At 40.5% G+C, this 27,718-nt stretch overlaps 1 protein-coding gene across 1 annotated transcript in view; it reads left to right on the plus strand.

The window, feature by feature from the left end:
• MKX (mohawk homeobox) overlaps positions 1–24,181 on the plus strand; it is a gene marked incomplete at its 5' end in the record, with an annotated part of 41,111 nt that extends 16,930 nt beyond the window's left edge. The window contains 2 exons of the mRNA XM_010193129.1: positions 23,852–23,885; positions 23,995–24,181. Of these exons, the coding sequence (XP_010191431.1) occupies positions 23,852–23,885; positions 23,995–24,181 (221 nt within the window). The remainder of the gene's footprint in view (positions 1–23,851; positions 23,886–23,994) is intronic.
• Positions 24,182–27,718: the final 3,537 nt, after the last annotated feature.

The raw sequence follows: 27,718 nt of genomic DNA on the forward strand, positions 1-27,718 counted from the left end.
ACTGATGGCCAGAAGTTGAGGTTATGATGACCAGATTGTTTGGTATGGCACTGACATTTCAAGTTAAAAGGGACTGCCAAGACTCTCAGTTATGACACTAAAATATACCACTATTTCTAGGGCCAATTTTCAGTCCCTCCCTCATGCCTCCACATTGATTTAAGCAACAGATGCATGAAAAGCAAAGAAACATTCAAAATAATCCCTTAGCTGAAGCTGAGGGAAAGCTGGGTAGTGGGCTGTAGCCAAAATTCCTTAAATGTTACAATGTTTTACATTTCTAAATGTAAAAACTTTCTTTCCAATGTGAGGTACCAGCCAAATGTCTTAGTTACGGTATCTGAGAGTGAAAACTGGCATGCGGCCTTGTGGTCATTTGTGGGTATTGACAGATTTACACTGTTGAAGATCAAGTTAAATGTTGTCGGTTTCTCCATCTCCCCTTTACTCTGTCAGCCTTTTTTTTTTCTCAGTTACTATTTGTCAACTTAAATCCAGTTTGCTGGAAAAATGAAGGCTCTTCACAACCTGGCTCTTCAGGAGCAAATTGCCTCAAATTCTTTCTGCTAGCCAAGGTATTTTGTAATGCATTGCAAAACAGCAGCAGGATTGGTCTCCTTGCACTAGATGTACTTTGTGGGCTAGACACTGTGGGCAGTTTTAATGGGATCTTGGTGTGCTGGAGGATTTCTCTCAGCCATTGACTTCAGGGCGACTTTCATCCTGGGTCCTTGCTCTTCTAATTGCTCTTCCCACCCCAAGGTTGTGGGCTAAGCTGTGGGGAGCCTGGACCGGTGGCTCCTCAGGGAGCAGGGCCTGGAGCTGATGTGCAAATTCAGTGGCCTGCTCCTGACTATGTATGGCAGCTTTGCACAGGAGGGGTGGTGGGTTGGCCATTACATGGACATGCTAAAATTCATCGCCCTACTTTTCTCCCTCTCATGTTGTTTAGCTGGTGTAGCTGTTGGTTACTGCATCGCTAATTCATTTCTCTGGGATCCAGCTCAAATAGGAGCTTCCTCCAGAAGGCAGCAGCCTTTGTTCCTGTATCAGGGAAAGCTCTTGGTGCTGTAGCACTGTTTCTGCTGGCAGCAAATGTAGTGTCAGGGAGAACCCAGTGTGGCCTGTGAGAATAATGTCAGCTGGAGGAGCATAGGTGCTGGGTGAAGCCTTGGGCCCTTCCCTGTCCACAGTATCAGAATATGGGCTTCCTAGTTGTCAAATCTCAGGCATACTGGATGTTTAGAGACACTTTCTGAAGTGAGGAGACCCCAGAAAAGACATCCTGCTCTGGCAGCTCCAGACACTGTAGTGGTGTTTGTACACCAGTCTTTCTTATAGATATATATCTTTATATAGGGAGAATTTTTTTCACTAAGTGGGTTATCAAGCATTGTAACAGGCTGCTCAGGGAAGTGGTGGAGTCACCATCCCTAGAGGTATTTAAAAGACAGGTAGATGTGGTTTAGTGGTGAACTTGGTAGTGCTAGGTTAATAGCTAGACTTGATCTTGTAGGTCTTTTCCAACGTGAATTATTTTATGATTCTGTATATGCACACACATCTATTTCCTTGGTGATCTGTTATGATGATGGTGTCTGTGGAGCTCAAGCCTGCTGCCTTGCCATTTTTCTGTGCTTACTTCTTCAGCTCAGAGCTGTGCAGTAGTTCACCATGGCAGTGAACTTTGCAAAGAGAGAGGAAAAGAGGCTCCCAACCACATTATCCACAAATGATGACATATCTCCCTGTCAAATCCCATGCCTCAAGCTTACTCCAGTTTGCCCAGCAAAGCCCAAAATCCTATTCATGAAGGTCAGCAGAGAAGACAAGGCTGACCTGCAGGTATTGATCCCAGTGAACCTTTGTTTATACAAGGGCCTTTTTTTACTGGCTAAACCAAAGTAAAGAAATGCTTGTTTAAACATTTTAAATGAATAAAAATGGCAGGTGTCTTTATAAGCCTGTTTTTGTTTTAGCACTGTCTCCCAGCATTTCTGCTCACTCTCTGTTTCACTCCTCATCTAATGAGTCTGTGAGAATTTCTCCTGGCTACAAGTGCACATAAGCATTGATTTCTGTTTGTTACATTTGGTATGAATCTATATAGGGAAAAAGTCATTAATATTTCTCAGTCCTCAGCCTCATTCAACTCACTTACAGAGACACATCCCTGATCTTCTGCCGTCTTGAAATTAGCCATTTCAAAAGAGGCTAATAATTACATGTGATGTAATTGCCTTTAGCTTCACGTGGTAATTGATGGACAGGCACTCAGATACGTTTTAAACCAGGCCTTTGAAAGTGCTTTATGTTGGACAAAGCAAAAATCCAGTGTGCCAAGATCTGGTCTGGTTTTTGAGTGCTTTGGCCCCAAAGCATGCTACATGGTTTGACACACAATGTTCATGTGTTTGCAAAGCTTTCCAAACTTCATTTGGTGAACTCCAGCTGCTTTCAGTGGGATCTCTGCTCACAGATCAAAGACTGTGACCCTTGGAGAATGTAAGTGCTTATATTTGGGTACTGCTCTTCCTTCATTCCTTGCACAAAATAGGAAAAATAAAGGCTGTATTCAGCGCCATGGTACTGCTCCACGTGCTGAGGTTTGAGGAGCTCTGTCATCTCTCAGCAGGCGTTGTGGCTGCTCAGAAATATCCCTTCCCTGCCTAGAGCAGCGGCAACACCCAGCCCAATGTGAGCCCTCCAAAACCTTCTCCTGCGTCATGGTCATGTCCTCTTTCCATCTGGTCCTGACAGCCTCCAGGCAGCAGCTCGATGCTCCCTGCAGGACCAAAAATCTTATAATGGAGGCTGAGGGCAAACTGCACACACTTACCCGTGGAGAACCTGTGTCCCACTGCACCACACCTCACGCATACAGAAAACCAGCCCGTGGCCTCAGCCTGTAACAGGAGGTATCAGCAGAAAGCCAGGTCTGGGTGAGCGGGGCAAAGGGAGCAGAAGGCTGGAGCAAGGTGTCTGAAGGGTGTAGCAGGAAGAGGTGGATATGCACTGCCCCTCGAGTGTGAGGGACATCATGCCATGGGTTACTCCATAACAGGGTTCACCTTCATCCTTGGTGAGCTCTGCTTCATCTGAGAATTTTGCTACCTTGGCCCCTGTGTATCTGTGCAGCTGGATTGTGGATTTAGGCAAGTCAAATGCCCTGAGATCACAGATAAAGGGTAACTGTTTATAGAGGAGAGGAGGAGGGAGAAAATCAATAAATTCCTATTATATATTGCATGTCCTCTGTATGTGACACTCCGAGACCTTCAAATGCTTAAACTGAAGACCTAAATATAATTTAGTTAGTAAAAATATACCTTAGTTACAATAAAATGATAATAGTGGAACTTGGCAACAGAGCAACTAATAAATACTACACTTCTGAAATGTGCCTGGGATCCAAGTACATACTCTTTTACTGTGTAGCTAAAGCATGTGGCAGGACATGCTAGACCAAGATTTTCTTTTTGTCTTTCCAATGGAAAACTAAAGTTCTTTGTTTAAGTGAGGCCCATTGGGAATTTTTCTTAAGTAAAACAAGGAGCTAAAGAATTCCATTCCCTTTTGCCAACTTTTTTCCCCCTTCAAGCCAAATTATCGATTAATGGGGCATTAAATATCAAATACTGCCTAGTTATATTCATACCCTTTTTTATTTAGTCTCCTTCAATATTTTCTTATTGGTGCTTTCAACACAGTTGAATTAAAAGATGAGATACTTTATTGGGAAAGTACTACCCCTTTGAAACCTTTTTGGCCTTATAAAAATAAAGGTCAGTAATCTGAAAGTCATTAAATTTGAATACCTAATCCTATTTCTGATTTTTTGGAAAAAAAATAAAATCTGTACTCCTTTAAGATCATCTTCTTCCTGAGCTTCATTCTTGCCTTCCCTATTAGCTGTCTCCGTTTTGGTACCCTATCGTTTTGCCAGCAGAGCAGCCAAGTGAATGCTTGACCATATTTTTGTCTGGCTCTAGCGAAACCGTGATCTGACAATAGAATACTTTTCTCTGGGTTTTCCTTCTTCCCCCAGGGAACCATCCTTCAAGGGCAACCTGCTTGTCCAGCATATGAACATGTGGAAAATCCACTGCGCTATGCACTAATGATTTTCAGATGGGCAATTGTTACTGAAAATCATCCCAAGAGCAGCAGCTCCTCCATTGTAGCACCTAACCGCTTTGGGATCGCACTACTCGCAGCTGATCTGGAATAAACCCTTTGCATTTATCTATAGGGTGGTGACATGTGCTGCATCACACAGATGCAGTAACAAAATTTAGGAGGAAAGGAGATAAAAGTCACAGTTGTGATTCTTCTTTGGCCATTGCGATGCACATCAAAATCTGCCACATATTTTAGCTTGAAAGTATAAATGTAGGAAAAGTTGAGCTATGCCAAAGATCCATGATAGCAAGGCAGAAGCACCCTAAATATTGTCCACAAATTAATTGCTTTCAAACTTTTGTCTTAAATATTTACAAGGAGACTTGTCACATGTTGGGAGAGAGAAGAATGAGTTTTAAATTTATAATAATTTCTATTACTGTTTTTCTCAGAATGTGCATTCTTTTTAAACAACTTTCACTTTTAATCTGTAATTAAAGCCAAAGTTTTCTTTTAATTTTAAAAGCTTGTTCTTGGACTAAAATAACATGGAACATTTTTAAACACTGATCCAAGCTGCTGTAGATACATTTTATTTAAACCACAGAGCCTGCAGTTGGATTCCTCATTTTGCCAGATCAGTCCGAACTCTAAGTGTGGCAGCAGTGACTGAGGAGTGCTGGATGCTGCACTACCAGTGAGGAGGGTTGTTTTTCTGGAGTTGTTCCTCCCTTTGGGCCTTATTCATGAATGACTTAATCTCTGAGTATGATCAAATGTCGTGCAAGTTACTGTGTGCAGAAGAATCAAGGAATCCTTCTCTTCCCCGCGTTCCTTACATGGAATTGCTGTGCCTGCCTGGAGAGCAGTTGGAGAGCGGTAAGGGTGGGAAGCGAGCAGCAGCAAAAACACACACAAAAAACCACCAGAAGCAATATAAAAAGAATGAGACAAAGAAAACAGAAAATTTTGAAGGATCGGGTGTGCAAGTTGGATTGGGCCATGCACAGACAGCTCAAGTTTGCCCAGGCAGCACCAGCTGGAGGGGGGAGCTGGGCTTTGGACTTGGGGGTGTTATGGGGGTGATACATTCACTACGAAAAACAAAAGTGTTCCCCAGTATTTTCTCTGGAGAGTTGTCCATAAAGATGATTTCTAGTGCATGTTTCTATTAGCTTGTTTCATTTTGGAAAGCAGACATTTGCTGTTTTGATTGGCAGATCTCAAGTTCAGGGAATCAATGCCTTTTAGTCTTTTTATCCTCTTGACCTAATTGCTTGTGTGGTGTAATTCTGTCCTTTCACAGGATGTTAAACTGCTTCACTTGAAGCCAAGACAGAGATTTTCATTAGTTGTGATACTAAATACATGATACATGCCATACAAGGAATTTTTCTTAGAGATCCAGTGGAATACAGGGGCTGAAGCAGTTCATAACACTCTCCATATTTTTATACAGACCTCTTCCTTTGTCTTTTAAGTTTCAACAAAGTTTTTGCTTATGTTAGGTGCTGTTCTCAGTTGAGAGTGAAGAAAGGATTTACATTATCTGAGTTGGTTTTCTCATCACCTTGTGGTCGTGGCACAAAATTCTGTCTTGTCTCTGCATATGTGAGGACAGATTGCTATAGCAGGACTCCCACTCCAAACTGGTGGCAAGTGGGGAACAGCTTGACTCGCGTGCTGAACTCCTCTAGCTGTCAGTGGGAGCTACACTTGTTTGTCTGAGACAGTGACTGGAATTATCATTTAGCTCTTTTTGAGACATTTTCCATCCCTTTAGTACTGACAATGCACTTAAAAGAGGTACCTCACTTTTCAGGTAGGTTATGGCTGGTGTATCGTTTTAGCTCTAGAAGGCAAAAGGTAGAAGAATGGATGAAGGGTGAAGGGAAAAAGAAAAGCTCACAGCCAGGAAATAAAGACAGGTGGGAAAATAAAGAACAGAAACTTTTGGAAGATTGTAAAGAGAGGAGAGTGCTGGGAGAGGACAAAGAATGGAGAATACAGAGTTGAGGACAGTTGGTGCATCCACAATCCCCGACTAAGCTGGACATGAAGACCTGTTTTGGAAACTGTAACTAGTTTTCAGGCTACTGTTAGGCAGTTTGGCCAAATACAGAGGCTTCTCTGACCCAGCAGTCTTGAAAGTTTGTATTTCTCCCAGGTCTTCTCCTTTCTTTAAATTTTTCAGATCAGATACTCTGTGTGAAAATTTTTTAAGTCATCATCTGTTAAGTTACAGGCATAAAATCTTCTGAACCTATTGCATAGTTGGCCGAGAGCAATGTCTTTGTGCTCCTCTGAGATCACATCAGTCAGTAGCATAGAAAGGACAGCACCTAGGATGGACCGATAGTTTGATCCTGCATGACAAATCATGCATTCCTATATAGTTCATGATATATATGAACCTAAAATATGTCATGCCAGATCAGATTGTACATATAATCTTCAAGTTCAACAAAAGGTTTTGTTTCTTTTTACCCCATAGTTTTTTAAAGAAACAGAATTTATCTGAATTAAAAACATGATTGGTGATGATGAGTGGGTGGTTCTGTTTACCCTGCCACATTATATAGTACCACTTTTACTCCTTGTTTGGATAGCAGTCACAAGACCCAAATATCAAGCTGTGAAAGTATTTTTCTTGCAGCAGCCTTTCTTTTTTTGGCAGGCAGTGGCTTTGGAGATGCCTCGCATTTTGTCATGTGATTGGACTGCTGATGAGGTTTCTGTGCTGCCTCATTTTCCTGGATTCCATCTGAATTAACTCTTCTTTGGGTTGTGATCATTAGCACACTTCTGAATGAGTGGGGGTTTGCATCATAGTACAATGAGCTCCTAGGACTTTGTAAGAAAACAGCCGATAAAGAAGGAATTTGCTGCATTTGTTCCCCATGTCAGAAATCTGTTTTCTGTACCTCCAGCTGTCCACATCGAAAACACATTCCTCCTTCACAGTAATGTTCCTTCCTGAAACAAGGGAAAATGAGGGGAAATGACTAGTATATAATCGTTCCATCTAAAAACATTCAGCTTAGTCTTGTAAACACATAAATTGGTTCTTTGTAAACAAATGTCTTAATTTTCTTTAAACTGAATATGTAGATGTCAAAGACGGAGAAGCTGAATATGTCAAACACACATGATTCCTATTGCATCAGAGGTTCTCTTAATTTTGATATTCTAATTGAAAAGATGGTTTTGAAAGCATACTAGCTTTACAGAAACCGATCTATAAGACCCTCTGTCTGGTCTAGGTTTTATTCTTCCATCTATGACCACACTCTAGAAACATCTTCCACTTTAAATATGCAGCAGTAAAAATATCCTTCATGGACTTCAAATTGCCCTTGATACTTCCAGTGCTTGATGTGGAAGCACTGTTTGGGATAGTTGATATTGGGCAGCTGACAGGGGCTTAAAGGGGAGAGAAGTAGGAAGAGGGAAGGAATGAGAGTAGGGGCTATAATTTATTCATAAGTTTTTACCTTATTCATGGATAATTTGTAACACAAAATGCCCTAGACTAAGTAATATCTTTAACTGGACAAAATTTCTATCCACATCAGAGAAATACTGCAGTTCTGCTTTAAAATATAAGCTATTTTATAAATGTCATGAAGCAACAACCTGCCTTGGTTAAAGCAAAATTCTGGTTTGGCATCCAGAAGCATGAATGATATGTATTCATTTTTTCTTCTACAAATAATAGGCAGAAAACTATTAAGTTTACATCTGAAATAAGTATGTTTGAAATAGAAAGCACATTTATGTTTCAGGCAGTGCTGTTAGTTTTTCAGCTGGTGTTGGCTGTATCTGCAGATGCAGTTCTCTCTGCAGAGAGCAGAGCAGTGCACGTTTACTCAGGTTGTGTTGGTGTGGGATCTCTTCTGGAGCTGAGTTAGAGCCCTCATCTCCAGCAGCACCCTCAGCCCTCTGCAGTGCAGGTGCTGGGCTCTGACCTGCCGCAGGGAGTGCACCAGATGTGCCACTGGCTTTGGTCTCAATTGTGTATAAATCCACCTTTCCCAAGCATACAGAATATTTAACAATAAATTGCTTTTTTTTTCCATTAATGTGTACAACATAAAGTCTGCAAATGTCATAGAGGTCAATGGAAATACTTGGGTCCAAAAAAACATTATGAATCATTTTGGTGTTTTAAGTTCAGGATGCAGAGTATATTATTCCAAAAATAATAGTAGCCAAATGTCATCCCCTCCAAACTTTTGTGTAATATCTATTTATCTGTGGGCAGATGAATGCTATGTATAATCAGAGGCAGACTTTTGTCAAATTGAGACTACGTAAACACAGCTGAACACAAGTTGGACTACAACTTTTTTGAGATTTGCCAGCACTGTTTTGACCTTGAAAATGAATATTTCTTCAGAGCAATGTGCTTTTAATATGGGAGAACTTTTTAGTGTTTCAGATTAACAAGTGTTGATTGAAAATTTTTTTTGTTTTATTTTAATTATTTTTTTGTCCAAATAAATGAAAAGTGTGTATTTGCCCAAAGGAGGACATCTTTTCTCCTGTTTAGAAAGTAGGAGTGTTTTGTAAAGGAATGTTTCTTGCATGTATGTATGAGAACAAGATCAACAGTTAGAGAAAAAGCTGTAAACTCATCAGAAGCTTCATTATAGAATCAGAGAAAATTTTCTGCTGTTTCCTTGAAATATAAATGTGCTTTTTTTTTAATGTGCTGTGCAAGTAAACAAAGCATTTAGACAGTAGATTTTATACCACTACATATCTAGATACAGAAACAGAAAACATCTAGGATGTTTTCATCGTCCTTGAAAAGTAGTACTTCCATTTATAAATTTGCACGTTTTCCTAAAACTTCATTTCTTACCAAACATTTTCTACAGATCCTGGTTTTCTCTAAGACACAAAAAGAAATGAGTCTGATTTTATTGACAAACAGAAGTACAATTTAAACCTTAGTTCTAATATGCTAATTTTCTGCTTTTACATTACCAATTAGTTGACCAGAAAATATTTTGCTCTCTTGATTTTAAAGGCCACCGCATTTGGAGTCTCGAGGAAACTTGGACAGAAATCAAATAGGAGTCTTGCTCAAACATTTGTCTTTCAGTAATTACAGCGAGTCTCATCCATTGGCAGTATCTCAATTTCAAGACACTTCTTTGGACAAGATTCTTGCGAGATTCACGCAAGTGCTGCACACAACCCAGGTTACAAACCACATTCAGGGGTAGGACATATGTGTGCGCAGCTTTGTGGCCAGGGGAAACTTGCCCAAAGTCCTTGACCTTGCATCCCAATCTGCCTCTTTTTTGAGGCAACAATTCTAATATTAAAATTTCTAACAAATCCTTATGTCGACAACAGTTTTGTGCCAGCAGCCAAACGTACGCAGCACTTTGTGTTTCATGGGTTGTTGTAATACGGCTTTGATTTTGCAAGCCAGGTACCATCCCAGCAGGTCTTGGGTGATTTTTGAAAGAACCACAGTAGAAGTCTCTTCTTGCCTCAGTTTTCTCTTCCCATATCATTGTAGCAAAAGAAAAATGAGGATGTGGTTGGAAATGGGGAGGAGGTGGAAGAGGAAGAAGGTTATAGAAAAGAGGACAACATGATTGAGAAGCTATTTTAATTGAGAATTGCAAACAGTGGATATGCCTATACATTCCTTTATGTTCCTACACTTTGTTCTTTGTATTAAAATGCAGTTTTCAGAAACAAAGCAGGAAATGCTGCTCCCAGGCCTGGCTGAGCAATGCTGCTTCTTAACATCAACCAGAATCATCTGTAAAGGGCTTTAATGCCAGGAATTTTAAGCATTTTGTTGTTTTCTCTGGGCAGTTCCTCCTTGGGGACTAAAGGTACAGACACTCACAGTGTTGACGTCCTAGCTCTTACTCTGGGATTTTTACTTCAACATAAAGGCTAATGAGTCTTGTAAAAGTAAAAATAAAACCAGAATGTGCCAGGTGTCATCTAAGTTCATGAAGTGGGCCTTTGAGTACTTGGAGGGTGCAGAGCAGGCACTAATTGCAAAACTTAGGGCTACTGAACAGGACTTAACCCGAGTTAAAAGAGCCTGCGGCAGCATTCAAGTTTTGAGAGGAAGAGGAGAACCTCGCTGCAGGGGCTCTGGATGGTCAGCAGCCTTCAGGGTCTGCTGAGCAGCCCTCAAGATGCTCCTACCTGAGATGGTAGTTGCCTAAGAAGTGCTATCAGGAGAGTATTTTTAAAAGATAAGTTTAATCTTGAGTTGCATTTGGGGTTGGTGGTGTATGCCAGCACTAGCCAAGTCTAGGCTGTGGGTGAGCCACTCTCAGCAGTGCTCCAAGGGGCTGATTTTCCCAACACCTTGCTGGTTTGTTCATCTGAAGTAAAATGGTTGGTGGCAGCCAACTACGTAGGTGGTGTGGGTGCTGTATGTGCCCTGTTCAATCTGTACTCTCAAATACAATGTTTGCTGGTAGGTGTGGAGGAATGCAGGTGTTGTCCACACGTGGGATTTGCTGCATCTCCTTTGCAGACCCTTTGCAGGTAAACTCTGCAAACTGTGATGGCTGTCGCTGTATGGGAAAGCTTTGGCTTGTGGGCAGAAGTAAAAACTCTTGCAAAATGAAAGAAAAAGGTTTTATTGTTCTAAAAGTGGAAACAGAAGTGCTACTAATAATAGCAGTGAGCTGATTAGAGAACATGCAGCATTTCAGTTCGCGAAGCCTTCGTGTTGTAGCTGCCTGGCTGGCGTGGCTGCTCAAAGTCCTCCTCTCATCCTCTGTCCAAAGGCTCAAAGCCTAGAGTTGGACTGTGTTGGAGGAATCAAAGGATCTGTTTTTTTACCATAGTTATTCCCTAAAAGATATGAATGTTATTGAAGTCTAGGACCATGGCTTCCTGTCTCATTGCTTTTCTCTGTAGAAGTGGAAATTCAGGATCTTAATTCTTGAAAGGGAGATGAGGATGCAAGGCTGTCTATATGAATATGTGATTGTTGCAGATGCTGCCTACCCTTAGGAAAGCACCTAAGCAGGTCAGGAAAGACACATAAGCAAATTACAGAAGTGTGAGTTACTCTGAGATATTTTGGTTGCTTCTTGAGCAAGAAGTCCATAGTGATTTCCATCTGCTTTTGTGTGAGAAATTGCATTCTATGAATGCAGATATTTTCCTTATTTTTATACATAAATATGTAGCCCAGTTTCTCTTGACTGCAAACCCTGCTGGATGAAGGGGTTTTTTTCATTTAGGGTAACAGGAAGACTGGTTATTTATGCATGCTGATAAAGCTTCTGAGTTGTTTTATATCTGCAGATCTTTCAAAATATTCAAAATTCCTATTTTTTTGAAGTGTGTAGGTTGATTTAACCATAAATACCATATGGCTTTACTATAAATATGTATGTGTGTTTTAAGTCTGATATAGCAAACTGTCGCAGGAGAGAATTCTCTAATAGAAATCTCCTGACTTCCATGAAAACATGTATAAGCTAATGTAAAACAAAAATGTAGTATGTATGACATTGTTGCCTTCTGCACCTGTCTTACATATTTTTGTAGCACCCTATCTCTGTGCCAACATGACATTTTTAAACAAACAGTATTCACTCTACTTGGGGGAAAAATGTTACAAGGAGCTGCTTTAGCTATCATTGTCTTTGATCTTGGAGGCTTATAGCCAGCAATTCAATTAGGTTTTAGAACTATTGGCTTTGACTGCTGTTAGATCATGTCCACTGTTCTGACTTGGGCTACACTGGTCAAGGAAATTGGTGCCTTTTTTTGGGAGAAATATCTTTAATAGTTCTGGATAATACATCTTTCCCCTGTGGTAAGAATACATTGTGCTTCTATAATTGGTCACTTTATGCCTTAAGCTTTACAAAGGCATGCATTACTTTTTATCACTTATTATTTTACATATTTGTGTTATTACTGTTACAATTATTATTACTACTATTTTGGTGTAGTTGCTATTTAGGTGTAGTTTCCAGTGGCCAGTGTAGCTTTTTCAGGTGAGAGCTGTTTGCAGTGATCTCAGAGCATTGGCATCTTCACTCAGAGAAACAGCCTGGGCATACTGCCCATGGTTCGGATACTCTATATTTGAAAGCAAATCTGTTTGGCTTGAATTTTTGTGGCTTAGGGTCTTTTACAGCTCAGCAGTTGTGTCTCTGCAGTCTGCTTTTCCTGGGATGAGTGTTTGAATATGCCTCGTTGTTATGCAGCGTGTCCTACAGTTAGAGGAGCCAAAGAGAACAGTAATAATCTGTGGAGTGAGCTTTACAGAGGCCCAAAAAGTCATGCAAATGTGCTATACCAAGAGCATGTCAAGGTCAGGATGAGCTAGTAAGCTTGTCTCTCCACAGCAGTCTTTGCTACTGTATTGGTCTATTAATGTGGCATAGCATCGCTGTTAGCTCAGGCAACGTGCTATGCCACATGGATGTGGCAGTGGCTCAGGCAATGCGCTACACACAGTGCCCTGCTACCTGGTGCACATTTACACAAGTGTGCCTCATGTCTGAGGCCCGAAGTGCTGAGAAGTCTAAATTCAGTCCTGTGTTGTTATCAGTTGACGATGCTTCCCTGCTGGTTTCTTGAAAATCACTGTCTCCAAAAGCAGCAGTGTGTGTTGAATAACAGACCCCTTCACATTCAGACTTTTCAGGTTTGGGAACAGAGCCAACATTCATGAAGAATGATTTAGTGGCCAATAAACATCTGCAAAGTCTGTAAGACTGTCAGAAGCAGTAACATTGAAAGTAAAGATCATATCAGTAGCAATTCCCCTGTCCTGACAAGGCTTTCAGTGCAAATATTTGTTCAGTCATCCTTGCTCTCATTCCCGTTATCACAGTTTCACATGTTTTGCCAAAAGAGGAATTCCATCTTCTTCCACAAAGCTGTTCTCATCCAAGGCCTTTGCAATGTTAAATATCGTCCTACTACTGTTTCAGGACCTCCCACACATACTGCTTTGGAGTGCTGGAGCCTCATCTGTCTTACGCAAAGACTCTGTTGTGAAGGGCTCTTAGAACGTTCAATTAGTGAGCATCTGCAGTGTTAAGGTTTTGCTGCTCCTTGAGGACTCGGGCTCAGCCTGGCTGATTTATTACACTGCACCAATTTCCATGATAGTCAGGATGCTCTTCAAGCTCTTCAAAGTATGGTTCTCCTGCAGAGTAATTGAAATTACACTGCGCTGGGACTCAAACTGTTTGTAAATACAAGGTGATGTTTGCAGAAGAAGGAGGCATTTCTGCTTCTTCAAAATCTCTTGGCAAATGGGCACAACTTCCTGAATAATTCTGGACACACGGTTCTTCTGGTCCAACAGCCTTCTCTGTTTTGCCTGATTTGCTGGGCTGCCTCTCACTTGCTTTGTGAGTAGGAAAACTGAAACACAGCCCTTCCTGAGATACCTCCCAGTTTACTAGAATCTCTGAGGGCCTTTTCAGAAGGTGTCTGAGAGTATTTAGGTTTGGGAAGAAATCCTGTAATGGAAATAATAACAGTGCAACTTGTGGTGAGCAGGACCATGAAGACTGCAGTAACTTCACAAGGGAAAGCAAAGGCAACAGAAATAAAACTTGATGCACAAAAAAATGCAATCAAACACTAAAATAATTTTTGTGCAATTAGAGGTGAGAATAATCCATGGGCAACTATTCCCCCTGTGGTTTACTCAGCAGTGTTTCTTTCTGCTGGTTATTCTGTATATGGTCAGGGAGACGTGTGACTACACCTTTCTGTGTAGGTTCCTGTAATTCCTCAGGATGCTGAATAAAGGCATTCCCATCACATTTCTAACTATATGAGGAAAGAGATACTTTTCTGATGTACATGAACTAACCCAGTTTGAAAGAAGCCTTAAAACTCAGCTTATGTCCGCACTGGGTGCTCATTGCTGCTTCTCTACCAGCAAAGCACTAATGTGAACACACCTAAGCATCTTTGGGGACAGGATGATTAATTTCATAATATACTGTTCCGTGCCATTTGATACACTTCATCTGATCCTTCACAAAATTCAGTAAAGTTGTTTTTATAAGTTGTTTGTAGGATTTCACAAAGGGGGAACTAAGGCACCAAAGAATTACAGTTTGACATCATTTTAGATACCTAAGACCCTGTGGATGGTCATGATTTCATGGCTCTTTATACATTCAAAGCACGGCTCTCATTGACCTCATTTACACCTGTGAATGTTCATCACTGCTGGTGTGAGCCCGGACTCTTGAGTCGGAGTCCAAAGATGGGGGAACGTTCTGCGGTGTCTGTGATAAGGTTGGTTAAAACAGCTTGTCCAGCCCCACACACAAACCTGTAGCAGAAGCAGAGAGACTGTCAATCACTAACATGATTTATTTGGTGGTGTTAAATCCATCTGTCTTTTATCTTTGTCTTCCCCTCTCACAACAGCCTTGCAGTTGCTGTGCCGTGGCACTGTGGTTGTGTGGGGAAAGGCCTCACCTGCTGCTCTGGGTTCATCCCTGGAGCAAGTCTGTCCTCTGCCTTCAGGAAGGTGGTGACCACAGAAAATAACCATGTGTGATTGTATTGCTATATCTCACAGTGCTCTTAGTGGGAAGGCACGCTGCTTAGGCATTCCCACGTTTATGCACACATCATATAGAAGCAGATACATATATGTATATATATGAATGTATATCCTACAGATACAAATAAAATTTCACATGCAACCCCTTCATTTGTAGGATCTGTTGTGCAACAGTTGTCTAGAGTTACCATCAAGCTGTTTTGCAGCCCACAGCCATTTTTATGGCTGTTCGACTGTTGGAGGCCTGTATATCCTTATGCACTTCCTTACAAGCTGCTTGAATTTTTATGCTTGTGACTGCATATAGCATAGTAAGTTTGGGGCATAACTTAGGTACCTGAGATTTAGTATTTGGACATGAGTATTGTGCACATCCCAGTACCCTGTGCAGTGGATGGACATAGCTATGTTTAAAAAGATAATGTCTTAAAAAGATCAGTGTCTTTTTTATCTTACAGGCGAGTGAAAGAAACAGTGAATTTCCTCTTCCTGACAGACTTATCCATTCTTTACTCCATGCTGCTGGCTGAACACACCCTGGAAATCAGTTCTGGCATACACTTAGGTGATGAAAATACAGCACCTTGTTATTTAAACTGCCTCTGTGCAGCGTATGCCATATCTGAGCCCACTTGGCTCCCAGGGGCAGGAGAGGAGCTGGCTCCTGCAAGCGGGGCTGCGAGAACCAGGGGACACATTTCTCCAAATTCTGCAGGAGGCTTCTGAAAATATCCTCTGTGCACGCATTCATATCATAACGTTACACTGCATATGTAGAGTCTGCTCCCAAACCCACAGCCAACTAGCATAACAAAATCAGATTTTACTGCTGTAGTGTCAGCCTAGGGTTGAAATATGACTTTGAAACCCTCCCTTTCACCCTGCTTTTTTAATGAAAAACAATTGGGCTGGAGTGTAATAGTGCTTACACTGGCTGCATTTGACTTCAGCTTTTTACTTTTAAAGCCTTATTTTAGGCTTTAAGAGTTCCCAATTAAACTTTTTAGATCCAGGGTGAAAGCCTGAACGTGCCTGCCTGTACAACAGCGAGATTCCTGGGTGGGAAAAGGATATTGTTCTCTTAAAAATAAAGAAAATTAACACAGTGGTGTTTTCTTCCTTCATACTTTTTATTATTCTTTTTCCTAATGAATCTTCATTTGCAATTTTCTCACTTCTTTTTTTTAATATCTCCCATACCTTTTCCTTTATTTTTTTAATTTGTCTTTTTTTAATTTGTCTTTTCCTTTCTCCTCTTTTTATTTCACCCTCTGCTTTCCCTGCTGCCTAACTTGGTTTTCACTGTTAATCCATGATGGTTTGCAATAGGAGGGCTAACTACTACAGCCTTCCAGTCAGCACAGCATGTGTTTTAAATCCCTTTCTAAATAACACCCAAAAATTGAACCCTAGGTCAGATTTTGTTTATGCCTTATGAAATGCATGTGGGAGACTATCACCAAGGAATCTGACAATATTATGCTATTAATTGCATGCCAGCTCAATGAGGAAAGATTTGATTTCAGTCAGCTTTGCAGCAAACTTGAAAAGAAAATAATACCATATAACTGTCAGTTCATTAACAGCTCACCTCCAATACTACACAGCCCTGACTCCCATTATAAGCTCTACTAAAGCCTGGCTAAGAAAACAAGTCTCACACAGTGCCCTGCATCTCACCAAGGAGAACACACTGTCACTGGTCATGGGAAATTTAGAGCCAGCCATGACAGCCCAAACAATGAAGTGATTTTCACCAGGTTTGTATCTAGTTTGCCAGCTCATAAATTCTTACATGCAGGTGCACAGCCCAAGACTGTGAGACCATTTGCACCATGCCTACTATTATGTGGGACTTTTGGTGCACTTATTAATGCAAATGTTAATATAGACTTGCAAACTCAATTCTCTTTTATGATTTATAAAATACACCTATCCCAGTCTCTGTGGGCATGTACTCTCATTTATAACAATTGCATGTATCAAAATGTAACTAGATGCGTACTCCCTCTTCAGCAGGCTCCAGGCTGCACAGGGAAAAAGAGTCTTCAGGTTCCCAGGTATTCGCAACAAATCTTCATTGGTACCAGTCCCTCACAGTTAAAGCTTTTCTAAGAAGTAAATTTCAAAGAAGGATTTTTCTGAAAAGGCTTGTTTTGAAGTGTGATGGGAAAGGGAGATTTCCAACATTGGCAAGACCCAACCTATGGGTCTTAATAGAAGAGGTCAGTCCAGGGTTAAAGCTGTTTCTGGAGAAAAATCACAGGGGGAAGAGGGAAAAATATTCACTGTAGCTGTTACTGTGAACATAAATTGTCATTGTACAGTTTGTTCATCTAAAAGGACGTAACAGCCGATGACAGGTCAGTTGTTATACTTGGTGTCACTGTGAAGCCAAAGGAGTAAAGTAATGGAGTTGTGTGCGTGACTTCATTACAAGCTGCTCCATAACCTCCTCCTGGAAGAAAGAGCGAGCAGAGGTAAATGAAAGCTTTGCTGAAAAGCAGTTTTCTCTAGAGCCTGGGCCCAGAGCTTGTTCCTGCAAGTTTCTGACAGCTCTCCTCCTCCCATCCAACAAAAGGACATGGTAATAAATCTTTGTCATTAGGAATCTGGTAGCCCCCTGAGATCAGCTGCAATTGGTATAATGCGCAGTCCCAGGTCACACTGCCTCACTATGTCTGTAGCCACAGGTCTTCTGAAACTTCAATGGGGGCTTTAGACCCTCCACTGAAAGGCTCTGCTGCATATGCGCTGCCAGTCCCAGCAAGCAGCTTCACATGGACCTGCTCAGTCCAGGACCTGCTCTGGGCAGGAGTGGCTTCGTAAGGGACAACGCTGAGTGGATCCCATGTGGAGGTGGCCCGGGGTCTGCAGGAGGTCAGCCACCGGGGTGAGTCTGGGGAATGTTTCTGTTGGCAACTCTGCGGTTTGGAGTCTCTTCCAACATGAGGTTTCCTGTCTGTGCTTCTCCATAATTCACCCCTAATAGGTCTGATGTCCCTAAGGAAACCTGGGAGGGTGGTGCAAAAGGAAATGGGTTTCCAGAGTTGCTGTGGTGGATCAGATGAGTCCTGTCTGTGCCTATGAAGTCTTTGGTGGTGCGGGTCACTGGCTGAACGATATCCACACTCAGAAACTCACCTGTTCATGTCAGGCTCAAAATGGGAGCACTGCAAGTGTAAGCATGGGAAGGCCAACTCCTGCTTCCTCTAGTTCAAACTGGAGGAGCTGAGGTTTGCTGTGCTTGGGTTTTTCAGAAGGTGCCACAGTCTTTGCACCGAGATTAAATGACATTTCTTGTAAGAGACAAGGGCCTGGCCTGGTGCTCCAGGCTACAGTTTCCCCTCCCTTGCACTGCTGAGCAGCCTGCACTAAGTTACCTTCCCTCCCTTGATGTGGGTCAATGTTAGTGATGGTGTGTGATTCACGGCTTACTTTGGGATCCTTCAGGAGAAAAGGAGACATGTGATTGTAGAAGAGTACAGGAATATCAACTCCAGTTAACCCAACTTAGTTCTTGGAGATCCAGAGGTCTGAAAGTCCTATGTGCCCTGAAATTGCGGTTTGGAAAATACTACAGTCAAGGGGTGTGGGTGTGTGTGACCTACAGAAATACCTCATTTCACCACTAATTTATTCACACATGTAAACTTCATTTTTCATTCAGCTGCCCCATTTTATTTCCTGTTCCTCCCTCTTTTTCCTCTTGTTGCTTGTTTTGAAAATGCTGGTCAACACATGTTAAGCCAGAGTCTCCAAAACTAACAAAAGAAAGTTCAGGAGAGGCAGCAAGAGAAACAGCTGAATAACATTGCCAATTTTAAAATTAAGATAAGTTATACAGGACCTTTTATTGAACCAACAAATACTTTATAGTGTTCACCATTTGGGGCCAGCAGTTCTTTTTTTCCCTCCGTTTTGAGCTAGAATAGAAGGTGTGTAATTCGTCAGGAATCTGTCTGTACATGTCTAAGTAGCTTCAAGAAATATGACGATCATGTGGGACTGATCTACTGTATCCTGACCTCCATGTCCATTTTTTCCCACTACATAATGTTCTGTGCCCTTTCCTCTCTGTCTTGTTCCCTCATTCACACGTTCTTTCCCCTGTTGGTTTCAAGCCATCTTTGCTTTGTCAGTGTTACCTGATAACACAAAGCAGGGGTTTAAGCCAGTTGTTGCAGCTTGGCTTGAGCTGTGTATAACACGGAGCGGGGGAGCAACGTGGATGCTTCTTGGCCCTACGTAAGTGGTCGGTCTTTCCTTTGCTGTTCCCAGCAGGGCCTTTAGGTGAAGTCAGCTCATCACCACACACGTGTGATATTCTTAGGTCAGAATTCTTAGACCCAAAGAATATATATCCAAAATATAACTGCAATTAACATTATTTAGCACAGTCCTGAAGTAATCCAAGTATATGGAACTTATGAGTCTGGAATCTGCAAACGGCAGGGGTCTGAATTGTTCTGAAATATCTGAATGTGCCACAAGCACCACGTAGCCAAGAGAGCCTTTGTGTGTTGCAAATTGAAGTAGACGTGTGCTACGGCATTTATGCTCTGGCTTTCTTCTCTAATACTGGATGCAGTATGTAAAAGGGCACTGTGTATGTACTTAGATGTATATTTTCTTGTGAATTATTTGTATATTATTTTGGCAACAGTGAGGTGTAATGACAGTGTACTGAAGGTAAGTGATGCTGTTGTCCAGTTTAAGGACGGTTTGCTTACAAGAACCCCGAGGTTTATTTCCTTTGAATGGGTCTCTCTGATAGCACAAGAACAAAAGAAAGCATTTTAAATGTAGGAGAAATCCTGGAAAATTCTGCTCTTAAATGCTTTTGAAATGGTCAAAGTATTGCTAGGCATGTTGTCTTTGGACTTCTGAGACTCATTTCCATTTCTGCTAAAACTGGACTGCAGGCTACCTTGCAAGAGAGCTGTCAGGACCAGCCAGTGAATATTTATGAAGAAATTTCTTGGTGAAAAAAATAATATATGCTACATATATTATTAATAATTATGTGAGTCCTGAAAAATGCCATACTGTATCACAAAGCTGGTATTGTCCAGAGACTGCAGTCTTGGCACTGCATGCTACAGTAAACTGTATACTGAAAACTCACACTAATGGAAAGGTATACAGGATTCCATTGGTAAGTGATTTATAGTGACTTCCTATTATAAACAAGAAGGAACAAATATCCCGCCCTGCTGGTTTCTTTGGACAAATGGTGAAAGCAGAATGAGACATTCCTGCCCAGGCAAAAGCTGATCCTCTGGATGCTTGCAACTGGGAGCACAATGAAGCACCAGAAAGTGAGGTATAAATGACAATCCCTAATTATAAATGATAGAGTTTCCATTTTTGTGGTGCTTAAAACTTTGCAGTTGTAGAGCAAATGACCATCATTTTAAGTGATTTCCAAACTTGTAACAAAAAGATGTTTCTGATGTTTAATATTAAATAGACAATGCTATAGGATCTCAGTATATGCTGAAAGCCTACCAACATCCTTTCACAAGCAGCACATGGCTTTCTGAGACAGAAAAAAACACCTTCAGCAGCAGCTTGTTTTCAGGTTTCAATTAATAAATATGGTGTTGAGCACAACTGTGGTTTGTTTAGGAAAGTTATTTGTGCTGGCCAGTGATATGGTGTTGATAAACTTCTGTGTACACCCTCTCAAGTCTTGGGAACAGTGTGGAATATAATAATTCATCAGCATTGGCTTCCTCTGGAGTCACTTGTCTTGATCTAAGCTTGGCAAGTCTGTAGGGATTGAAATTGGTTTCACAGCCTGCCTTCATCCAGCTGGTGAGAGGACTACACTTTTTCAGGAGAGACTGGAGGTGACTGCCACCTAAGGCATGTTAGATTTAAAGTTAACCACAGTGCTTGGAGAGGGCAGCTATGGTGCATCCTTGGTACACTGTATAAAGTGCTACCTCTCATGTAATGAGAGAAGACTCATGAGAGAAGTGTGAGGTCTGCTCATCAGCACTTGCTCTGGGGTGAGTCCTTAGTTGAGGCTACTCAGTGTGATTCAGGATGCTGCCTCATTTTTCCGTTCCTTCCATCACCATTTCCATAGCTGTTACCCAGTCCCAGTGCCGTTTCCTCATTGCCTCAGAGAAGAAATCGAGGAACAAGTTGTGCAGTGGTCAAGAAACCAAATACTTTCCAAGTTGCTTTTGCAGATGAAATATGCTTTGAAAATGTGCAGATATGTCAAATATCAAAATATTTAATTATTGAAAGCTTTAATTAGTAGTCAGGAGTAGAGCAAGTGGATTGCAAAAGATGAAGAAAAAGCAAAATGTCAAGCAAGATTCAGCTTTTTATTTTTTTTTAACTTGATAAAATTTTTGTTGTCTACATTCCCTCTCTCGTCACTAAATAGACTGCAATTCTTCCAGGCTGAGCTAGGCAGTTAAGGCTGTACTTACGCCACCAATTTAATCTCCAAAGGAGAGATATGGTCCTCCCTCATCCAGCTCACAGCATATCCACGTGGATGATAATATTGCCCAAAGGGAAACAGTGGGAGGAGATGGCCATGGAAGAGGGCTTTGTGATCTGGTTTTGCAGCAGCACTCAGGGATGTTGGACTGCCAGTGTTGAGATAAGTGGTCTGAAACCACTTTTTGGAGGACATCTCTGTTACTTGTGAATGGAGTCTGGACAAGTAGCCTTGATAAAGATGCATAACTTAGATGGCAGATTCATGGCAAGTAAGGTAAACTCTGCTCTTCCTTTTAAGTTGGATCAAATTGGTTTGACCGGCAAGATGCCAAGGAGATCATGGCAAATGGTATTTGTCTCTCTCAGTGTGGTTATCCTTATCCAAAAAATGGTAGTAATACTTATTTCCTTCACTAAGAGCTGTTCAGACAGATATAATCTGCTTGGATGCTGTGGTAGTGCACAGCGAGATATGCTGTCACAGGTTTGGTATAGCAGAAAAGGATTTTTGGCAAGAAAAACAGGGCCTGTGCTTTGAAATTACGGATTTTCAGATTTCATTGTACTAACATGTTTTTATGGCAGTTACTAGTGAGAGCTTTGCAAATTATCAATCATGGTTTTATGGTAACCTAGTTTCAAGTTTCTTTGACCTAAATTATTTGTTTGAAAAAACATAAAATCTGAATGGCATTAAAAAAGACTTGTAATTCAGGAAAAAACTTCAGCAGAGTTAAAGAATGGGCAGCTCTTTGCTTCTGGATTATATTTTTTAGCTTTGCTACTGCTTTTATGTATCATGGGCAAGCCACTTTCTTTTAGAGCTGGCTAAATACCAGTAAAAAATATTTGCAAATACTCTCAAATAAACGCTGGAAATGGAATGTGTGTCACCATTCACACCTACTTTCCTCAGAAGTTTGTACAAGCAATTTTTTTGTTCATAGGAAATATTTTCCAACACCAAAAGAAACTGACAGATGCTTGAGGGAGGTGTATTTATATCCAGGTTTGCTCTGGCAGCGACATTCTCTATTACTTGCCATTTCCATTTCTATACCTACTGACCTATTCAGTCCTAAACCTCCTCTTTAAAACTGTCTCTATTAAAAAATAAATTAATTAAGCAGGGCTGAGAAACTATTTGCAGCCAAGTACAGTATGAAAAAGGAGACTTTTGGTGTCATTCAGTACCTGTCTCTGGATCAAATGGCTTCTTTTTTCCTTGTTTCCCTCTCCTCTGTATAGGTTCAACTTTCCCGTCTTTAATCCCTTTCAAGCATTGATCTAGGAGAGCGTAAGAGACGCTGATTTAAGATGCCCTGTTTTAGAACAAAATGTAAACCTCAATCACTTGTGGACTTTTATTTATAAAGCTGTTTTGCGGAAGGATGGAGGCACGATAAATCAAACAGCTTGGCAAGCATCTGACCTCTGAAATTACAGCTGGTCTCCCTGCATTTCTTTGGTGAGACTGTGCTCTTTAGTGGTCACTTCCAAGTGCTAGGAAGCACGGCTGGGCTGAGTTGTTCGATGTGGGTTGGCTGTTTGAGAGAATGGGCCGCTGGTCAGTGGTGGGCAAAGTTGCTCGTAAAGGAAGAGCTATCAAGGGCTGCAGTGTGCTTTGGGACCTATGCCACTGGAAGCTCTGTTTAAAGAGAACACCAACTTTTCATTAGTAATCTGATGGAAATCTAGCAATAAGGTTAGTCTATAGTTGGGAATCCAACCTCATAAAGTAGTGCATTACTTTATGAGATTTATGCTGTGTTTAGGGTCTTTTTGGGTCCTGTAGCCATTAGTGCTCATGCCACTGCTCTTTTGTTTGCCTGGTAGGTATTGCAGTTAGGCATTAGCTTCTTGCTCCTCTATAATGTGTTTCTGTGTCAGGATAGCAAGCCCACTGAGTAAAGCTTATACATTTCTGCCTGGTAAATATTTCTGGCTTCTCTGCAACGTGAGGGCTTAATGAATGAACAAATGTGACTCTTGATGAGAACGTGTAGGTTATGCCTGTGATGCAGTTTCATCTTTGAAGGCTGTTAACCAGGTGTGCTTGTTCCTTGTACCCTTCTCAGCCTGCCTCTGTGCCTGAGTTGCAGCCTGGGCAAGGGGCACAGAAAAACCATACAAATCATGTATGCGTGGCTGAAAGTCCTATTTTTAGTGCATACAAGAAGGCATTCACTGCAGGGCAATGAAGCAGATTTTTATTTTTAGGTTTCGTAATTACTTATGTCGTTGGGATTTGTGTTTTGAAAAAATGCCTCTGTCACTCTGTAGCATGTACGTGAACCTCCAAGACCAGCTTCATTCTCACTGTTGCCAAGATAACCTTTTCCCTGACATGGGCTGGTGTGGGATTCACTGGGCAGGGTTCAGCACCTGTTCTGCTGGTGCCGTTCTGCTGAGACTCAGCAAGGTTCTGCATCACCAAAGCCTTTTCTGTAAGGTCATGTCTCAGGAACCTCCCCACAGCATTTTTTTTCACATGTGCCATGATCCGAGCTCAGTGTAGATTTCTCCAGGCAGATGCTTGTGTGATGCAGAGCCTTTAGATGTGTCCAAACAAAGGTTTTATTTGGAAATCGGGTATCAATTTTGAACTTAGTCTTGGGTTGTTTTCCCATTTGCCTATTCCATGAACTTGCTTGTTTTAAAAATTGTAAAAAGAACATAGATTTCTTTTTTTTTTTCTGTTTTCAGAAACTCTGGAGAATGGACCAAATAAGTGTGAAAGGTGAGTAAGGGACTTCATAGTTTTCCCAAATTATTTTCATTAGGGTTTTCCTGACATCACATAGCTATGTGAGCTGTACATGTAAATATTTGTTATTGCTTGAATCTAGCACAGCTAACAGAAAAGGAGCCAGCAAAGATGAAACGTACTGGAAGGAGATCAACGCGGCTATGGCCCTAACGAACCTTGCCCAAGGGAAGGATAAACTGCAGGGAACTACTAGCTGCATCATTCAGAAATCATCGCATATATCAGAAGTAAAGACTGTTAAAGTGCCATTAGTTCAGCAGTTTTGAGATGGGTCCTTTTTCTTTTTCCTGTCAAATGGACATTTTCCTCACAGGATTGGTTTTCAGCAAAATCACATTCACAGATATGAGGCAAATGCGGAAAATAGGCCCCCTTTTTCAGTATGGTCAGTTTGAAAAAACAATGTTCCTTCTGACTCAGACATTTTCATTGTATTAAATGAAATGTTCAAATGCTTCTATAAAAGGCATGTAACTTATAAAAAACCCCTGTTTTTATCAAAACATTAACTTATTTTATGTTAATCAAAGTGCGCATAAGATGTTTGCATTGCTATTACAGTAAGTGCCTTGCTTTCAAAAAATAAGCTATAACGTGGGCATAGTACAACAGTATTATGCCTCAAAATGACGATGCCATAATGCTTAAACTTTGTATATTATTCCAAGTGGGCTTAAGCAGCCTAGGGCTAAACACATTACTGCTGGAGGCCCTGGAGAGTTGTGCTTATTCGACTTGTACAAATTGACAAGTCTTAATGAAATTGTTACATCATTTTCTCTCTCTTTTTTTAATCAACAGTGTTATAAAAATTGTACAGTATGTTTTGTCAGAGTGACAATGAGGTTGTTATGCATGTTTATTACCTGTATATGCAGTATATTAAAATACCAAAATCATTCCTTTGAAAAGTGCAATACTCTATAACACAGAAATTTAGGAAATAAGTTAATTGTTCAGATTATTTTGAACTTATATATATGCTCCCAGCTGTGTTGTTCATTAAAGATTTCTAGTTGAGAAGATCCTAGCCAGACTAACTGTAAATTCAAGTTGAATTTCTGTAATTTTAAAGCTTTGCTAGTGACGTACTGAAGTTTTGATAGAAATAAGCAAAGAAATAAGCAAAACTGATTTCTTCTTGTACAAAACTAAAATCTGTAGTGCCATTTACTACTTTCAGTGGAGCTTTAAAAAGTTTCCATGGTGGAAGTTACTACTTTAATGTGGTTGAAACATTTTTATTTTGTACGTATTGCATAAATGAGGACAATTGATTGACAGTTCACATCTCAATGAGAAAAAGCTATAATATAAACTATCAAAGCCCAAACTAGAAACATAAATGGGAAATTAAACACTGAAAAATCTCAGCATTTAAGGTGGGAGGGGTTTAAGTAGATACTAAAGCATGTATTAAATGCTGTATCTCTAAACTTGACTGCTACTGAGCATAAAACCAGGTTTATTTTTAAGTTCTATTGGGAGGTGCACAAGTTATTTTGAAGTCATATTACAATAGTCTAATGAGATTTACAGTGCTTGCATAAACAGTGGCAAAGCCAAAATTGATTTATATTGAATCAGTCACAGAAAACTGGAAAAGAGCTGATTGTTGATAGGATTTTGATTTTTTTTCCTGTGGGTATCCTGCCAGTTTTTTTCCTACTTACCCCTTTCCCCATTTCTCTTTTTGGTGAGCCATCAATGAACAAGACAAACCTTTAGTCCTGCTCCCACTGAGTTTCGTGGCAGAACTCCCACCTCAATGGGAGCAGGACTGTGCTAATGATGAAACTAACTTGCAAGTAGAGGCTGTTCCAGTTGCACTAAAATACTCAAGCTATATTGCAAATATCTGCCTTGGTGTGACTTCTTAGGAAACTTCTTGATGTAACATAACATGTTGTTGGGTTTACTTAGTGTACAATGAAAATGATTTGATATGAAAATATTTTGTACATATATATTTTTACTTTGTTTTCTAAATTGCTGATTTGCATTGACTTAAAGTGCCAAGCAAGAAATGTATGTCATGACTGTATGAACAGTTGAAGTATATGTTTTACTGACTTGCATCATTATGTGTCTAAGATTCCATTACATTAATTTTTGATACTTTACTGGATTTTGACATAATAATGTGAGTTTATAACTAATATCAGAGAGTTAATACTTCACTTTAGTTCATACTATTGTAAGTTATTCTGGTATTAAATATTTTGTGACAATAAATTGATGGTTTTGACAAATTTTCTGTTAGAAATATTCACAGTGGTTTTGTCCGTATAAATGACAACAAAATTTGTCATGTTAAAAATGTACTTTGGGGACTTCTCTGGAGTAAAACTGGAGAAGACAAGCCATTGTATAATCAACTTGTTCATGGTTCTTTTTTTTAAATTATCAAAGCACAAAGAATAATCTGCAATACCATCGAGTGAGTTTTAAATTTAAGAAATACTTGGCATAATTTCTTGTTACCATTTCCTTTAATTTATTTTTTTCTACTGCTGCTTTAGAGTTTTCTGAAAGCACAAATTCTGATGAATTATGTGCATGTCTTTTTTTAAATAACAAAAATCATGATCAGTGCTGAGCCAACAGCTAATGAAGACTCAATAATTATTTATGATATTGGAAAAACAAACACTATTACTATTGCTCCTCTTTGTTTCAACATATGTATCCATTTTAGTAAAATAAATAACTGCAAACAACATCTTGCTGGTTTGAATTAAATATTAATTTATCTGTCTTTAGTCATTTGCAGTTCTGGTTTCCCGTTATAGTCAGGTTTCTCTGTACTAGGTTACAAGCATGTGATAGGCAAAGACAACAGAGGAATGGTAGCCTTTTGATTAATACACCTTGTGGTGCACAGTTTCGTGAAGTAGTTTGGCACATCCCTGATGAAAATGACTGTTCAGCAAGTTGAGGCTAATGACTGCTGATGACAGCATGGCATGATCTTTATAAATCCTCCACATTGGAGGAGTGCAGAGGAAAGCCATAGTTAATCACTGTCGTGATTCACTGGAGAAAGTCTGTGAGCCAGGAAAGACTTTGGTCGTTTAGGGTTTTTTATGAGTATGGGCCACATTTGTCTGCAGTACTATGTATGGATATGCAGAGTCATGGTGGAGAAGGAGATGCAGGCAGCCCATGTAGAAGTTCAGTGCTTTTAGTAATGAGAGCGCAGTTCAACTGGTCTCCTAAGCTTTTGTGCCTCACCAAAGTTCCTCCAGTTGCATGGGACGGATGGTAACTAAGGGTTTGGTGGGCAATTGGCAGTTTCAGATTTTATGTCCTGCTTATCTGTGATATATGTCTACCGCTGTAACATCTGTGGCCATCCAACATGTCAGTGGAGATTTGGATATTCAGCTGATAGTGCGAGTTCCTGAGAGAATATGTACAGCCTGACTTTTGCTGTTGGGAATGGGTAGAAACACCCACATCCTAATGATGCTGAGCTTCTTGGCATCTACTTTGTACCCAACTGACATGAAGAAACCAACTCATTCTGCTGCCACCTACTCTGTCATATTATTTGTAAGAGCTGAGCACTCCCAACCTTTTATAATCCAGTTTTGCCAGGTTGTTCAGTAGTTAGAATGTACATTGTGATCACAACCACAGTCTCTTCTGGCATCATACAACAGCTACAACCACTGAGCTGTAGTTCTCACTTTGTGGCCTCATGTTCTCAGTTGATGGCCTAATGTATAAATACGTATGCCAGGTGAAGCAGTTTTGTCAGGGAGACTGAGAGCAAGTCCCACAACAACAAAAAGGCCATT

This window comes from Mesitornis unicolor, unplaced genomic scaffold (assembly GCF_000695765.1).
Source record: "Mesitornis unicolor isolate BGI_N332 unplaced genomic scaffold, ASM69576v1 scaffold49489, whole genome shotgun sequence".
NCBI lineage: Eukaryota > Metazoa > Chordata > Aves > Mesitornithiformes > Mesitornithidae > Mesitornis > Mesitornis unicolor.